Source organism: Molothrus aeneus, chromosome 5 (assembly GCF_037042795.1).
Source record: "Molothrus aeneus isolate 106 chromosome 5, BPBGC_Maene_1.0, whole genome shotgun sequence".
In the NCBI taxonomy this organism is placed as follows: domain Eukaryota; kingdom Metazoa; phylum Chordata; class Aves; order Passeriformes; family Icteridae; genus Molothrus; species Molothrus aeneus.
In genome coordinates, this window is record NC_089650.1 from 5,910,439 (window position 1) to 5,927,577 (window position 17,139).

Genomic DNA, 17,139 nt, shown 5'->3' on the forward strand with positions numbered 1-17,139 from the left:
CCTGAGATTGAAAACATGGGGTTTTTTCCTCAATTTTATCACCATCTCCACTGTACAGTGGCAAGCAGGTTATTCCAACCCTGGTGATTCCCACTTGGGTTTAAGAAGATGTCAGTGACGCGTAGAAAATACAGCACACTCACTTTTCCTGAGTGATTCTTCACATCTACCTGATACCTGTTGAAACCATGGCAGAACCATAATTTAGATCAGTGAACCAAACCATACTTCACTCAGTGGTATCAGAAGGTACAACCTCCCCTATGCTATATCCAAGCCCCACTCGCTCTGTAACAGCAAAATTCTCAAGTTTAATTCTCTGTAGGTGTGACTACAGTAGAGGCAGCAGAAGGAACAGGTGGAATACCAATCCTGAAAGGTGTATTCAAGAGCCTGCAAAGGTTTCTAACAGAAGCCAGCCACTTTTTAAAGCAGATGTTGAAGTAATTCTGTGTTAGCATTCAGAATTTAAAGATCATTGAGAAATACACAGAGACATGAAATTTAAATTGGTATGTGAGGTGAGAGTTGCTTTTTACCTACTGTAGCTACTGTTAGGTGAAGTCTCCAAGTATGAGTAGATTTTTAAAAGGATCAGTTTTGTGACATTTCATTACAAACTGGCAAACATCTATCAATCCAATGAAGGAGTTAAGCCTTTTTACTGACAGCATAGTCTGTAATTAACACTTTAAAGCCATGTTTATTGACTAATTTGAATGCAGTGCTACCACAAGACTTAATTTAATTCTGTATTTTTGACACTGATCTTTCTTTTTAACTAGATTAGAGTTGACTGTTCACCTCCTCATACCAATTGCATCATATCCAGGATGGTCTGTAGATAAGAGTGAATTCTTCATGAACATTTAGCTCCCAGTTTTCCAGACAACTTAGATTACACAATGATGCCAGGGAGCAGAGGTGCCTTTGTGCAGAGGGTGTTCAGGTCCTGCCAGGGTTACAAACTCAGTGCAGGACAGATGTGCTGCTCCCAAGGCCTGCCTGGGTCAGAAGTTAGTTAGAAGAGTTCAACTGCTCTTCCACAAGCTCTAGCACAGGACATTAAACACCTGAACCCAGTGAAGTCAGTTCTGTGAGCTCACCTCAGTGTTTGCAGGTGCCAGCACTGGGTGTTCAGGTAGCTGCTGCTGCTGCAAAGTGTTGTGAGAAACACCCAGCTCCCATCTGGACATTCCTCACTAAATACAATCCACTCCTCTGTCTCTGATTTGGCAGAATCTACTGCAGTTTCAAAATGCCAGTATAAGCCCCAATAGAGAAAAATCCTCAGAAAATTTTATGTTCTAATGAGACATTCCAAGCAAATAAAAACTTCCACACGATTAGATTCATTTTTCTACTGAATATCAATCTGAATTTACCAGAGGAGCAGACCAATTACAGAACCAGCTTGAGCAGTATACAAAAATAAAGGAGACCATTCCCACTGGTTAATGCAACTTCCCACTGAAGCCACAAAACTTCTGGCACTGATCTAAGCTGAAGGGCTCACTGGGTGAAAACTCTGTATGGATAAAGCCTTAGTTCCAACATAAATACTGACTTATTTTTTGTTTTGTTTACAAAGTGACTCTACAATTTTAGAGCTATTTTTAAAGGTTTCTACACCAATTGAAAAGTTAACCACAATATCCTCTCCACCCAATAGCCCTCAAGATAAACACCCCACAAACAGCTCACTGCTGCTTGTAGTTCTAGCGTGGCAGGTGGCACATCCATTTTTGAGATGTTATATCAACACTTTTCCCCACCTCTGAGCAGGTTCCTTAACAGAAGAATAAATAAGAGGTCTTTTCTTTTAAAATGTTTATTTAAATCTGACTTTAAAGAACTGATCCCCATGAAGATGTCTGACAATCTATGTCAGAAACTGAAGCTCTCTTCCTCCTCACACTCTCTCTAGGTGTCCTGAGAGAAGCTAATTGGGCTTTAACATTGACCAGTGCTGTCAAGAAGTGAGGCCAAGCAGGATCTCACATTCCTACCTCATTCCCTAAGAAAACCCTTGTATGGAAAGATATCCTTTCCTTTAAAAAAACCAAATGATCACAGGATGCAATAACAAACATCTCAGCTGTATGTCCTCAGCATGTTTCAATCCTATACCTAAGAGGATCACCTGTGAACACAGAAAAAAAGCAACTGCGTGATAATTTAATTGTTGAGCTTTCTGACAAGAACTCCCAACAAGGGTGACAAAGATGAGATTATCTTCCAAAAAGTATAAATATCTTCTTGGAAGAAGGAAGCCAGTTTGGTTTTGTGGTGCTACATGAGAATTTCATATGGAAGCAGCCAGTGAAGAACAAAAATAGTCAATAATTATTTAGTAATATAACAAGTTAGAGAGTAGAATCATTTTCTGTATTAAAGTACTTTAGTCTGTAGGTAAAATAAAATCAAGATGTTCTGAATAACTGCCAAAAGTATCTATCTATGGTATATAATCAAGTCTTCTTCGTTTTAAATACTCTGTTTCAATTCTGGACACTTTAATTGAATAAATATGTTTACCTACTGTAACAGCTGAAAGCATGATCCTCTACTGAAGTCTTTTAGCTTGTTAATAAAGTAAATTTCTTCAAGAACTTCACCTCTCAAGGTACAAAAGTACTACTAATTATTACTTAGCAGTGAGAAATGTGTTTCTACTTTTGTAGGTTTGTCACAGTACTGCACATTTAACATAGCTATATTCTTTTCAATCGCTTCAATGGATCAAAGCCTGCATTTTACCTTTGAAAATGTTTATTTACCTAACACCCGCTTTAATGATATTTTGAAATTTAAATATTTCTTTTAAATAGACATGTACTAATCTAGGGTACATTCATGAACTAGCAAAAAGGAATGAACAAATTTAACAGGAGGTGTATGATTGTAAACTGAACACTTTCCCAGTTATACCCACTAATGCAATCTCAACCTCTACATAAATCTGAGAATAATCAGAAAAGCCATCCTGGAACATCCAAAAATATTTACTCTGCAACTTCATTACTGCATGTCAACAAGGCCATGAGTACCCACAGATTCATCAATTTTGGCTAAAGGAAAGCTAAATTAGGGTAAAAAGTTCAGGCCAATTCTCTTATGCTCTTGTAATATGGAACCTTCTACCACTGTCCCCCACAAATTTCCTGCATGCCTTTTCTCAGCTCTTTTACCTTTGACTCTTAGCTGTAACAACACAAAGTTTTTAATGCATCACTGCCATCTTTTGGACTTCCACTAACACTACAGTTTTCCAAGCCAGAGACTGAAGTTGCTGTCTGCACACAACATTTCATGCCTGCTCTTCAAGAATGTCCAGAAGCAACACGTTTATGCTGCATTCGTTATCTGTTTGATGTCCAGATACACACCTGGGTCTTATGCAATATGGGAATTTATTAGGCATTTGTCATCAAAACACAGTTTAGAAAAAATATTTTTCCTTTACCTTGGAATATGCATCATAAACCATGAAAGTCCATATTTTAGGTGTAAGCAAAGCAAGAGTTCCTGGACATTCTGACAGTAATGGTGAAGCCTCTGCAGAGTGTTTGCTATTGGTATCATTTTCCTTTCCCTTCTCTCCTCTAGCTACAAGGTCACTGCAAATAAATCCTCCCAGCTCAGACATTGCAACTTCTAATTCAGCCAAGCACTCATGCACACATATTTGTCTTTAGATCAATCCCCTGGCCTAGAGAGCCAAACACATCATCAGAGATACAAAGTGCTCAGAACAAGCATCACTGGATGGCTGTGGGACTGTACAACCTAGGAACAGAAGAGATCATGAGTTTTCTCTCTTTCTCTGTGCACACTCAGCAAGTACAGAATTGCCCTCCTCACCTCTGTCTGCAGGATGGCAGCTCTTTGCTCTTTAGCTGTAAGAGACTCTTTGAGAACCTCGATGTGCTGCTTGCTGTCAGAGAACTGATTGGTGAGGGTCTCCAGCTTGGTCTGCAGCGCCAGCAGCTCCGTGTCCTTGCGTGACAGCTCCTGTTTCACCTGGCCAATCTGCAACACACAGAAAGGATGGGCAAAGGGACAAATCATTTATGCCTTCCTTACAAAATTTACCATAAATACACAACTATCAACCAACTCTAAAATTAACCCACAGAACTATGAAGCCTTCAGTTATCTTGAGTGAAAAGCTGGCAAAAATTTGTGTCATGAGCAAAGGATACAAGGAAAAAGAGAGGGGAGCAATGTCATCAATTTTTCAAGGGAGGTTCTTTTTAATAGCGGCAGTCTGTTGTTATTCATCTTCCAAAGGACTGACCAAACCCAGACAGGTAACAGGGATAAGGTTTTAATGAAGATGAAGCAGAACTGTAATGACAAAGCACCCCTAGCCTGTAATATCAGAGCAGATGAGACACCTGCAGGGCTCTCAGCAGCACCACCTTTGCTTTGAAATGTCAAATCACAAAGTTGCCCTCCAGCTCCCCACCTATCAATCCAGCCTCATGCTTACAGAGGATGTGAAGACATCTTTACTTTTCTCATCATTTACAAAATCAGCATTTTATTCTATGAAACACACTTTAGTTTGTGGAAGTTTCTAAAAGCAGATGCAAATATTCATCAAAACAACATGAAAACTGTTTGTGGAACTGCATTTTGTTGAGAGCGATTTCCTACATTTAATGTAGTGAATTAGATCAGTACAAAAATGCAAATTTATTTCAACAAATGTATGTTGGATTTTTATTAAGAGAAAAAACCCTAGTAAATTTTAAAAAATTTTAATAAGCACTAAAAAAAGGCAATTATATTATCTAAAATCTTAATTTAAGTGCAATAATCACTCAGGACAACTTTTATTAAGTCTGAGAAAAAATATTCATAAAAGATGACAGAGAAGTCTAAATGTAGTTTTAAGTCCAAGTTTGTAACCAACTTTCTGGTTTGCTTCCTGTCTCACAGAATAGCAATATTTTACTGCTACATATTATATAGCACAGGTGGATGTATCTCTAAAAACTTAAAAGTCTTTGAACAATTCTGTATGTGACATTAAAAAAAATTCCTTAGCCTCAAAAGTGCATTGTCCAGTGCTTAAAAACATAAATTAAAGGACATCACAAGATAAAAAAATTGTCCACGTCACTGCCCATATCTGGAAACATGAACAAAATAATAGTATAGTTTATGATTTGTTTTTAAAGTTTTTGATTAGAATAAATGCACATACTTGTAGGAATAACTGAGAAAAAAAAAGCTTGGGTAAAAGCAGTTTTATATTGACAATATTTTTTCAATAATGGGCAATTAAAGGAAGAAAACGCTTTACCAAAAAGTATTAAAATAGTATCAAAATAGTTAACCCAGGACTCCTGTGTTCCAGTGTGAAACTCTACATGAGGGAATGGGGAAGGAGGACATGCATCTCAAAAAACCTCCCAAACTCATTTTATTAAATGGAACACTGAGAAGGTATATAAGAATTTATAGAACTACTCAATAGTTTGTTGTTCACTAATTCAAACCTGCTAAGTTGGGGTTTTTTTCATATTTTACTAAAAGCAAATATGCCCAGAGGATGATTCTGCCACCTATTTCAATTCACCACAGAGATATTTATGTCAGCTGCACTATTTCTGCTGTCAGCCACCAGTTGCACAGTACTGCCAGGCACAGAACAACTGCTGCAAAGAGCTGAATTATTTACTGGTTATCTTTTCTAGAGTATCTAAACAAAAAAGCCTCCTTAAAAAAATCTCAGATGACACAAACTTTTTCAATTAGTAAGTAGATGAATCAGAGTAAAACTTTCTCAAAAAGACAGATTGTTTTTGGGCACATCTCAGAAGAGATGTTTACCACATTTCATCAGGTGAAGCTTCCCAAGCAGCCCTGTGAGATTCTTGTCTCTTGACAAGATTCTTGTCTCCCATTTCAGAGCTGCAAGCCCACCCTGCCAATGTGCCAGAGCTCTTCAGTAAGAATGCAGCACACACCATCCACATTTGCAAGAGAAGTAAAAACAGCATCAAGTGCTCACATCTCTCTTCTTGATGAAACCATATTCACTCTTTTGAGTGAAACTCCAACTTCACAGCAAATAACCTAAATTCATGCTGCTAAAATCCAGCAGTTTTAAAAGCGTTCAGCATCCAGATTTCATTATTTTTTGTGAAACAATGTTAAGAGGGTTTGACACAAGTTTTCAAATTAATTTTTTTTTACTAGGAACAGGAAATCTCTTTGAAAGTCTGTCCACAAAATGGGTGCTGAATGCTTTTGAAAATCTGCTTCAGTAGAGAAGAGTAGGTTATTGCTCAAACCATTAAAAACAGCAATAAAACAAATACAGATGTTCAGCTGGAGAGTGATGTTATTTATGGACCCCAAAACCATGTGAACAAAAAGGCAGCTACAAGGCTGAGCAGGCTGTTAGTTCTACTTGTTATATCAAGCCATGAAGGAGGTAAGAGAAGAAAGCCAGAAGAGCTAGCAAGCCCCAGTGAATGGCCACTGCACACAAAAGAGAGATCTTACTGCAGAGACCTCGGTCTGGAGACCAGCCACTCTTTTTTTCAGGTCCTCCCCTTGAGCCTCTTTGGCACTTAGCTCTTCCTTCAGTTGCTCTACCTGTCACGACATTGTTATGCTTTTAAATATTTATTATTTGTCAGCTTCTAGTCAGCCTGTTTCACTCCAACTGACTGAAAGTGACAAAGAACCAAAGAGAAGGATCAACAATGGTCACTCATTTCCTCTTCCATTCTTCAGTAAGTCCTCTCAAAAGTTTAATGTCTGTGTAATTTCATAGAAGCTGCCTGACAAGAATTTGATTATGAAACAGAAGATATACAATTATGGTTATGTTTACATATGTCAAGTATGTGGCACTTATCCCAAGGGTATTGAAACTGCAGTTCATGAGGAAATTACAACAGGAAAAAGGACATACTTCAGCTTAAGAGAAATAATGTTAATTGTCAAGCTACAGCCACAAATCACTTATACAATGCTGAAAAAAAAAATGCTGTGCAATTACAGAACAAAGTAGGACAGCAAGATGTGAGGACTGGAGATGGCCATGAGTCATGAGCAAACAGATACCAAAAAGGAAGAAATTTTCTGCAGGAAAATAAGTGAGCAGACCAGGAGACAGAAGAGAAATCAAGTAGCTGAGTAGATCTATAGATCCACAGAGAGACAGGACAAGGGGAAATTGAAGAGTTGCTAACAATGAAAGAAGGAAAGACAGAAGAAAAGATGGAAGGAAGCGGTGCTCTAATCTCCTCCTCCATTCCTAATTTGAACAAGGTGCCTTTCAGTTCCTAGAAGCAACCCAGTGGGATAAGGAGCAAAAGTAAGAACAGATGTGGTTATCTCGAGGTGTTTCAGTGAAATGGTGTGAGGCAAGAGGAAGGAACCCATCCTTAGTACTCAAATCGACCTCAGGGCAAGTAACACTGCTTCCTCCAAGACACTTCACCCAGCATTCTTTATGTGACCAATAATTTCAAGTAGGCCAAATGCAGTGGGTTACAATTGTTCAGGACCTAGTGGAGTAATTTTCAACCTCTGTTCCAGGGTTTGTATACTGCTTGCAGGGAGTACACATGAGCTAATTAAGAAAGGCAGGACTGTTCACAATATACTTAAATTTACTGCACAAGAAGGCCTGAACCTTCACTAAAGAATGTTAGGACCCACTAAAAGACTGAGAAACAAAGAATGGGTTGACCTCTGCCTACAGACAATTCAATAGCCAGTGTCCACCTTTACACATGAGGACCAACATCTCTCACTGCTGTATTTGTCCTGTATTCCAAACAACAGAATTAATGTCAGCACCACCATTGTTGCAGACTCTGCTCTCATGCTGACTCCAATGCTGGAAGGAGAGTGCAATGGAAAACCATTATTGTGACAGCTCACCCTCTTCTCAACTTTTACATAATGGAAAGGCCAAACAGTTATATTATACAGCAACAGCTGCAAAAATAAATATATTATTTTCAATGAAGTATCTTTGGAAAGACATCTGACAAAATAAAACCTGAACCAATAATTGAGAAAAGGAAAGGAAAAAGGCAAGGAAAAAGGCAAGGAAAAAGGCAAGGAAAAAGGCAAGGAAAAAGGCAAGGAAAAAGGCAAGGAAAAAGGCAAGGAAAAAGGCAAGGAAAAAGGCAAGGAAAAAGGCAAGGAAAAAGGCAAGGAAAAAGGCAAGGAAAAAGGAAAGGAAAAAGGAAAGGAAAAAGGAAAGGAAAAAGGAAAGGAAAAAGGAAAGGAAAAAGGAAAGGAAAAAGGAAAGGAAAAAGGAAAGGAAAAAGGAAAGGAAAAAGGAAAGGAAAAAGATCAGTGTGACAATAAAAGGAAAACTTGAGCCACTGATCTTACTGAAAAACCATTATAATATTTTCAATTAATTTTTTCAAATTTTCAAAATATTTCAATTTCAAATTTTCTTACATATTTTTAAGTTATTTTAGTGGCTTCATGGCCAGGTACTAAATCAGTTCTGTTTCCCAGCATCTGACTGGGAACCCAGACCATAATTCCCAACTAAAGCATGCACATTCCTCTGCCCTGTTCACTCAGCCCAGTTGAACACAGGGCTGTGAGGTGTTTTCCCAGTACCTTGTTTTTCATGAATTTGGAATGGCTCCGGTACACCTCCATTTGCTTCATCTCCTCCTCCCGCTCCTCCGTGCTCAGGGCTCCGTTGGACTTCAGCATCTGAATCTCCTCTTCCAAATCCCGGAGGCCACGCTCCATGGAAGAGATTTTTGAATCCTGGAAGTGATTAGAGGAGATGGGTAAAGACACACAGGTGATTTTTGTTAGCATACTGTTGTAGCAAAACAAAAGGAGATTTGTGTCCAATAAATTACCTGCCCTTGAAATTTACTTAGGAAGTTCTTAGAGATATCAGTGTTCAACTCTTTACAGATGACAGCTCAGATATTCATTTTTCAATTTAGTTTTTACCTTTCAAGGAAAGCAAGAGTATAGTACTGAAATAAAACATGGTTCAGGGCAGAAACATCATGTAGGATGAAATAAAGAAATAAAATTAATAAATAAAGGAACATGAGGAAATGTTGCCTTTTCAGAAAGAAATGTAATTTTAATTGAATGGACAGCAAAATGTGACTGTAAGAATGGTAAGAAATTGGGTTTGTACCACTAGTTAATTTAACTGGGGTCACAAATGGGGAACAGCAAAACACCATAAGCAAGGAAAATGTGCAACAATCCGTTATTGATTGGATAAAGCAGTAAAGGATTCTGGCTCATATGTACAATGCATAAAATATTTCAGTGGGTTAAAAATAGCCATGTGGAAAAAGAAAGTCAATCTATCATTATCCTCATACAGGATGATCAGAGGTATTCATTCTGTGTACCTGGTTTAGTGTTTCTTTACAAGTTTTTTGTGTTAGGAGCAGCAAGAACAGACTCACACAGCACACAGAGCTCCATGCATACTCCTGATCATGGATATGTATTCAGCAACTATTATCTCTTAAAGCAGACTATTTTTTTCCTATTTCATTTCACCAAAATATTTAGTCTTTCCTGGAAGACAGATCTGATTTGAAACAATACTACAGACTTTCATGAAGAAAACCTTCCTAACTTTTTCTTTGCTAAACAAAGCACAGCTAAACAAAAAGCTGATTTTTTTAAATATAGGTTTTTATTAATGAGATGATATTTTTAAAAGCATCATTATGAAGATCTAACTGGATTTCCTGATTAATGTTTGATACTTATGTTAAAATTGATAAAGTGAATTTTTGCAGCAAAAAATTAGAGGTAGTAAAGTAAAATGATATGTTGAAATTGACAACAGTATTTATCTTCAGTGCTCACATGATTTCCCAGAAATGTCCCTGTGTTTCTCTTTTGATAGCAAAGATACCTAATGTTACCAGATGGTCAACTAGTTTCCATTACTATGGACCACAAGGATGACTAATAAGAGTGATAGCAAATGAAAGATGGGATATAAATAAGGAAAACACTGATATAGAATGGAAAAAGCTGCAGGAGAAGAAAAGGAAGGAAAATAAAATAAAAAGGAGGGATACAAAATGGAAAAGAACAGCTTGCAAAGACAGTTTCCAGTTTTTCAACTCCATTTGTCCAAACCCTGTCTGATGTACTTTATGAGCAATTCAATATGAAATATGATTGCATAAAGCTGTGTAAACCACACACTTGATTATGGCTCCTGAGTTCTTGGCCAATTGCCATCAGTCCATTAAATACTTACACTAATGGCTTAAGAATTCAATCACAAATTCATTTAGAAAAGTTAGGTTTATGATGGCATACAGACATATTTCTAGCTATATGACCCATTCTTTAAGTGGGTGTTGAGTTTGCTAACTTTGCTAACACACAGAATGCAGAGCAGTACTTCAAACGTTGATAACATAAAAAGAAAAGAACCCACATCATAAAATCCCACAAATCTTTCATATTAACCTATCATTCCTATTCTTGTAATATAATGAACTTCTGCTTAACTGCAAGAAATCTGTATCTGCTGCTGCAGGCAGACAGAAGACAAGTTTCAACTGTGTCTGTCTCTTCAGTGATCAATAGTAACAAAATAATAATAGATAATAAAATAGTATAAAAATGTACTTATTTTAAATTACAAGACTGACAGAAGCATGTGGTATTTGGTAGAGTCACCTTTCAGATGAAAACCCATTTTCCAGAGAACAAATTCTACTGCTGCCCATGCACAAGAACCATTTACCTTCATCTCAATAACAGTTTGGAGAGCCTTTGTCTTGGCCGTGTCGGGAGCGTTCTCAAATCGACGATGGATTTCCTGTGCCAGCAGAAATGAAAGCAAGAGTCAGACTAATGGCAGGGCCCCAATACAAACATCATTACTAGAAGCTTCTCTTTCTAATACACAGCATAACTCAATGCTGCTTTCTGGTGTTGCCAGTCCACTCATCTTACCACTTCTCCTATCACAGAAAGGATTGCCAAAAGTTCATTCAACAGAATCCCAGCCACAGGTAAAAAGGCCCAGCACAAACTGCACCTTCAACTCCCCTCTTACTCAACATAAACTTGAAATGACAGCTGGGTCTACTACAAAGCTCCATCACCTGCCTGCTAAACTAATCTGAACTCCTGATAGTTTCTCATGGAAGACATACACAAAACGCACTTCACTAGAGGCCTACTGAAAACAGCAACACTGTGGTTTCTATTTCAGCAAGTTATAAGGCACAGCTGTTGTTAACTCTCTTTTTCCAGCATTTTTTACCCCAGAGTGGCAACATTTAACTATAGAGGATGAAAAATCTTTCTCAAGGCTCTTGGCCTTGAGCACTGCTGAAAATACACGACTCTAGAGGCTCAAGGGATGCAGACAGGAGGATACAAAGTCCATGTGATATTTCTGTTGATGTAAATTCACAGCAATATCATGCATCAAACTGCTTGCTAAGGGATAAAATTACAGAAAGCTGAAACAACTTGTTCTATCATATAGAGCTGAGGTTTCAAGCTAGCACGTGGTAAAAAGAGGAGAAACAATACAGAAACTATTAACACTCATTCACCCTTTGCCTTCAAACTGTACTGTCCTTACAGCACACTCTCATGTTAACTGCAGGAATGTGAATTCTGTTAGAATGTTAATCTTATACACACCAGAAAAATACTTTGGTGCCCACAGAGCACCAACTGTGATGCCAACTAATCTAACAATGAATTGTGTCATGTGCCCACACACACAGTTCATCCATCCACTCCCCTCAAACACCTGAAAAACAAATCCCAAGAGCCATTCACAAATTGGTATTTTCAACAGAAATTGTGAGGAGTTAAAATTCTGTATGGCTGTCATCCATGCCAACTAGGTCCAGAAGATTGTTTGAATGAAAAAGGTAGAGTTGCACAGTGCTTTTAAAAAATACTGAGAACACTGCTTGTAAGATTGTGAAGCTCCTACACAGCTCTGAAATAAGCAAGATTGAAATGTGTTGTGACATGCCAAGGGCCACAAGAATCTTGCATAAGTCTGGCATAAGACCATTTGCAAAAGTTGTTGCCCATGAATGGAATAACAAGAGACTCCAATTGAAGGTTTCTCTGGTTTTCAACATTATATTTGTGTATTTTCTGAGAAGATATTTTGACAACTCTGTTTGCAGCGTACATTGGTATTCTCTGAAATAAAAAAAAATCCTCCTGAAAAAATAAACTTGAAAATCCCCCTAAACATATTTGTTTCTCCTAGAGTCAACAGAAAACTTGAGAGCCTCTGCACAATTATTACTGGCACCACATAGACCAGAGTGGAGCAATATTATTATTATTATTCTACTTACCTGTACCTGCATTCCCCAAATGGATTTACTCAAAGAAATTAAAAGAAACTCTTGTGAGCTTATAGCAACTAAGAAAACAAAGGATAAGAAGGTTGAAAATTAACATGCCATAAATCTATTCTGGACACTGTATTACTTTTATTTTAGTAGTTAGGTAACTTCCACTTGTGCAGAGGCACTATTTCTGACCTGAGAATATAAAATCAGCTGCTGCGATGGAAATGGGATAGGTGGAATACACAGCAGGAGAACTGCATGTCTGTAAAGGGGTGCTGACACAACAGTGTCTGCTTCCACCATTGCTCAGTGTTTTCCCAAAGAGAAAATTCTTCTAAGCTCCTTCTTGAGAAACGCCTGTATCTCCTCTATGTGAAGTGATGCTCTGCACTTCAGCAAAGGAAATGTCCTACTTCTATTGCCTTAAGTAATTCCACTGTGATTTGGATGACATAACTTGCTGAAAAATAACACCTCCCAGCCCCTGACTGCACAGGAAGGGCTTAATTTTGGCAACATGCCTGCGATCCTGAAGAGCCTGGAAAAAAAAGCTACAGGCAGACGGAGCCTCTCTGGAACACAGACTGAAGGAAAGCAGTGCACACATCCCCTTCTTAATTAGGAAATACAGGCTGCGTCCATGTGGCAGAATGGAAAAATACTAATCTATCATATCTCTGATGTGTTCAGATTCTGTTGTGGACACACCCCCCATAGATGGATGAAAATTAAGATTTGAACCTGTGAAACAGGATTTTGTGCAATAGTTAAAAACACAGGGCCACATATCAGGATCAGAAAAAGAGAAACTCAGTCCTTGATTCCTTGCAAGTTATCCATTCTGATAAAGTAATAACAGGATTTTTCCTTTACTTCCACACATTAAGAACTTTCTTATGTAATTGCTATTATTTCCTAACAGGTTAGTAAAATTTAGCATCTTTGCACCTTTGAGTGCACATTAAATTAATATAACAGGGGATGGCTCATATGAATCTCTTTTATGTTTTTATTGCTTTCATATGTTCAATAACACCTTCATTTAAAAGTAATAGCAAAAAGGAAAAACAAAATTATGGTGCAAATTGATTGCAACTCTAAAGTACATTCACAGGCAACAAAATTCCAAAATGGATTGTTCTGTCCAAAAAAATCTTTAAGATTCAATAACTAGAAACTGAAATAGCTTTTATAGCTAGAAATAGTCAGAAGTTCTAAACAAGGTGGGCACCTTTTCCAGAGTTGGGGTTTATATTTCATCTTAATTTTTAATTAAGAATATCTATCTCCCTTTCCAAGAAAATCTAGCACAGGAAAAGATAGGAACTAAAGGTGTGTATCATAATTACATCTGCCAAGTAGTCCTGCAAGGCAGCACAGTGCCCCTGTGAGGAACAATACTCTAATTTTCTGGTCAGCATAATTACCATAGAATAGCTAATGAAAGACACTGAGAACACTGAATATGTAAAGGATAGCTGTGATAAAGTGATTTGAACACACCATAAATAGTTACAAAGTCCATGGGGTTTTTTTGAAAATAGTTCAAAATTAGAGAATATAGTTTAGAATTGAAGGAGTCCTCAATACTGAGCAGTATTATCACTGTAAATTGTACATAAGCACATAAAAATGAGGGTTGAATTTAGTCCAAACCTTTTCCTCCTTCATAACCTGGCCATTATTATTCCCTCAGTTGCTCCTGTGTCTGATTTTGCACAGGATTCAGGACAAATGTGAAGATGCACTTTTAAACAATCATGTTTTTATAGTGGGGGAGGCTATATGCTTAAAAATACAGCAACTTATCTATTAGTAGCCACAAGACAAGCAGTTTCCAAAACCATAAAGGACATGCCTTCCATCTCCTGCCAAACTTGCATTATCAGGCAGCACATTCCACACAGAGAGTAACAAAAACGTGCCATTTCATAATTTTTTTTTAATTGCTATAAAACATTATGTGTAATTAAAAGCACAGTCATGATTCTGGTTTTTTTAAAATCTCAACTGTACTATCCATATCTCTGAGTAATCAGTTATGATGTCCTGTGCTGGATCTTCGCATCTTTCATTGGACTGGAGAGCTTTGACTAAAAGCTGTTTTTATTCTCCAACCTTGTCCTCCAGACCTCAGTAAATGAATGTTATATCTTGTGTACTTAAAGTTTAGTTTCTCAGATGGCTTTCTGCCTGCCTAGATTTCAGCAACCTAGTTCCAATTAATTACAATAAAACGCAAATGTTACAACGAAAGTAAAATTTTAGGAGCATCCATCAGCTCAGTATGAATGATAATTGTTAATTAAAAATTATTTAGTAGCGATGGAAGATAAAATAGGTCTTTAGTTGTGTAGAAGGACAAATCACACCTGACTAACCTGATTTTCTCCTACCTGTCTGTGTGACTAAGTGGGGGACAACGGGTGTTCCATGTCCCAGGGCCTCCAAACATGCCTGGAGACAAATCTGTGAGCCACAGGCTGGGTAAGCAGTTAACAAAGCAGGTGGCAAACAAGCTGGGCTGTCAGGCTCCAAGCTTGGTGATGATGAGGGGTCCAGTGGGCAGCAGCTTCCCCCTGACTACCCTCAGTGCCTTCATGATCTGAAGAATGGACAGACAGCACTCCCAGCAGCTTACAGACCTATGGAATCTGGGCAAGACATGAATTGGATCAAGCTATGTGGTCTTGATGTGGACAAACCCCCAGAGCAGCCCAACTGCACCCAGGGCTGAGTGAGAGTGAGCAAGAGTGCAGAAGCAGGAGGTGGGAAACAGGAGCTCCATGTGTGCAGCCCTTGTGAGACCACTGCTGGAGCACTGTGCCCAATTTTGGGCACCCCAGTACAAGAAAGGCACTGAAAATCTGAACGGAGTCTGACAGACACACGATGCAAGGGAAGAGAGTGAGAATAAAGTGTTTCTTCAGCTGAAAAGAAAAGGCTTGGGGAGAAACTTGATGCCTGCTAGAACTAACTAGAGGCTGTAGAGATAATGGAAAGAAAAGTCTTTTCAGAAGTGAAAGGATGATAGGCAACAGGAAGAACTTCCAGCACGGAAAATTTAGACCTGCTAATATGAAAAAGATTTTACCAGGAGAACAACCAAATGCTGGAGCAGGTGCCCAGAGAGGCTGTGGAATCCCCCGCCGCTTGAAATTGCTGGTTTGAGCAGAAGGTTGCATGAAATAACCTGTGGGAGAGCCCTTTAATCTGCATGACTCATTTGTATAAATATCTTTACTACCTGGTGCCAGAAGGTGACTGGATAGTACCACAATTGTTTAGTTTCAGGATTTTTTATGCTTTTTTTTTTTTCAAAAAGTGCTCCATACCAGTAATTTTAACTTCTATTTCAGCAAGATGTAAAAATGAACTGAAACAAACCCATATAAGAGTCCTGCAGAATTTATTTCATTGCCATTAGAGTTTTTGCTACTAAAATTATATAGTTACACAAGTCTGGAAGCAGTAATCATGGCAGTTCCTTCGGAAATTATTTCTGCATTTTTCCACTTGTCATTTCCTGCATTTACAAACCCAATCAACATAATTCCCTGAAAAAAACAAAGTGACTGTATTCATAGAGAACATAACTTTGAAAGATGTGCTGGCAATTGCACACACACTGATCATGGAGGGTGCCAGTTGCTTTGAAGCTCAGCTATCCCTGGCTAAAGAAACTCATCTCTCTTTTGCAATTGTATTAATCCATTGAGAAGATTATTTCTAAATCCAATTAAAACCTCAGATATTAGGACACTTAAGTTTGTTAACTAAGGCATCTCCTAAAGTGAAAATTAAAGCATAGCTTCCTGCTCATCTCAGTATTTCAATCAGCAGGAAACAAAAGCAAAATCCCTCAAAACTTTGGAATTAAAGTAAAAGCAAGGTAAGATGAGAACTAATTCAAACCATCCAATTAGCTATAAGTAGCAAGGCATTGTATTGAAATCTGACTGAAGAAATGTGAATTCAAAAGCTGAAGAAAAGTCAATTAAAAATTAAAATCTTAATCTTGTAAAACTTCATTTACATGTTTGCTATTATTATTTTTTTTCTCTTTCCTCTTATTTAAGGTGCAAAAGCACTCATTTTTTACTTAAATTAGCTTCCAACTTGTTCATGGTATTTTTAGGTTTTTGTCCTTCCAGTAGAAAGTTGGACATTTGTGGAAACAAACTTCCACAAATCTCACTTCTACTGGAAAAAAGTGCAGGATAATGTGACCATCTCCAAGGAAAGCATACCTAAGAGGTAATTTGTAAACAAAGCAAAGCATGTAACATGTATTGACAAAGAACAGCTTCTAATATAACAAAACATCAAAAGACATTGAAGTTTAAGCATTTTAAACCCTTAATCCCCAGACAGACTTACGCATTGTTTCACATAGTTTTTAAAATCCTATCTGAAAGGTATAGAAGTGCTGAAATGAAATAGTAAGAAATCCTCCTGTATGTTGAAGAATAGCCCATTAATATAGAAAAAAAATGTTTCGAAATAAGTACAATAAATAAATAATTTATCCCCCATGCTAAAAAAGCATATGAAGAAACCTACTGAAATTTTATTAATTATTTCACTTTGATGAGACCAATATTATAATAAAGAAAAAAAACATCCTGACAGATGACTGGAGTTCTGCTTTTTTTTCCATTTACTTAATACCTACACATTATTTAACTACTGTACAAAAATCAGAAATTTGCCACGCTAGAATAAGGTGTTTCAGATTTGTTTGCCATCTGGAAAAACAGAACACAAATACATTCTTTTCCAATCTAATTTTTCA

The 17,139-nt window shown here is 37.6% G+C and overlaps 1 protein-coding gene across 5 annotated transcripts in view; it reads right to left on the bottom strand.

Annotated features, from left to right (window-relative positions):
- ERC1 (ELKS/RAB6-interacting/CAST family member 1) overlaps positions 1-17,139 on the bottom strand; it is a 267,709-nt gene that overhangs the window by 195,196 nt on the left and 55,374 nt on the right. For 4 of the 5 annotated variants that reach the window (XM_066549637.1, XM_066549641.1, XM_066549640.1 and 1 more), the window contains exons 3-5: positions 10,754-10,828; positions 8,617-8,772; positions 3,865-4,032 (exon numbers count right to left, since the gene is read on the bottom strand). In XM_066549637.1, the coding sequence (XP_066405734.1) occupies positions 3,865-4,032; positions 8,617-8,772; positions 10,754-10,828 (399 nt within the window). Of the gene's footprint in view, positions 1-3,864; positions 4,033-6,531; positions 6,616-8,616; positions 8,773-10,753; positions 10,829-17,139 lie in introns of all 5 variants that reach the window. The other variant, XM_066549639.1, reaches the window with a different exon arrangement.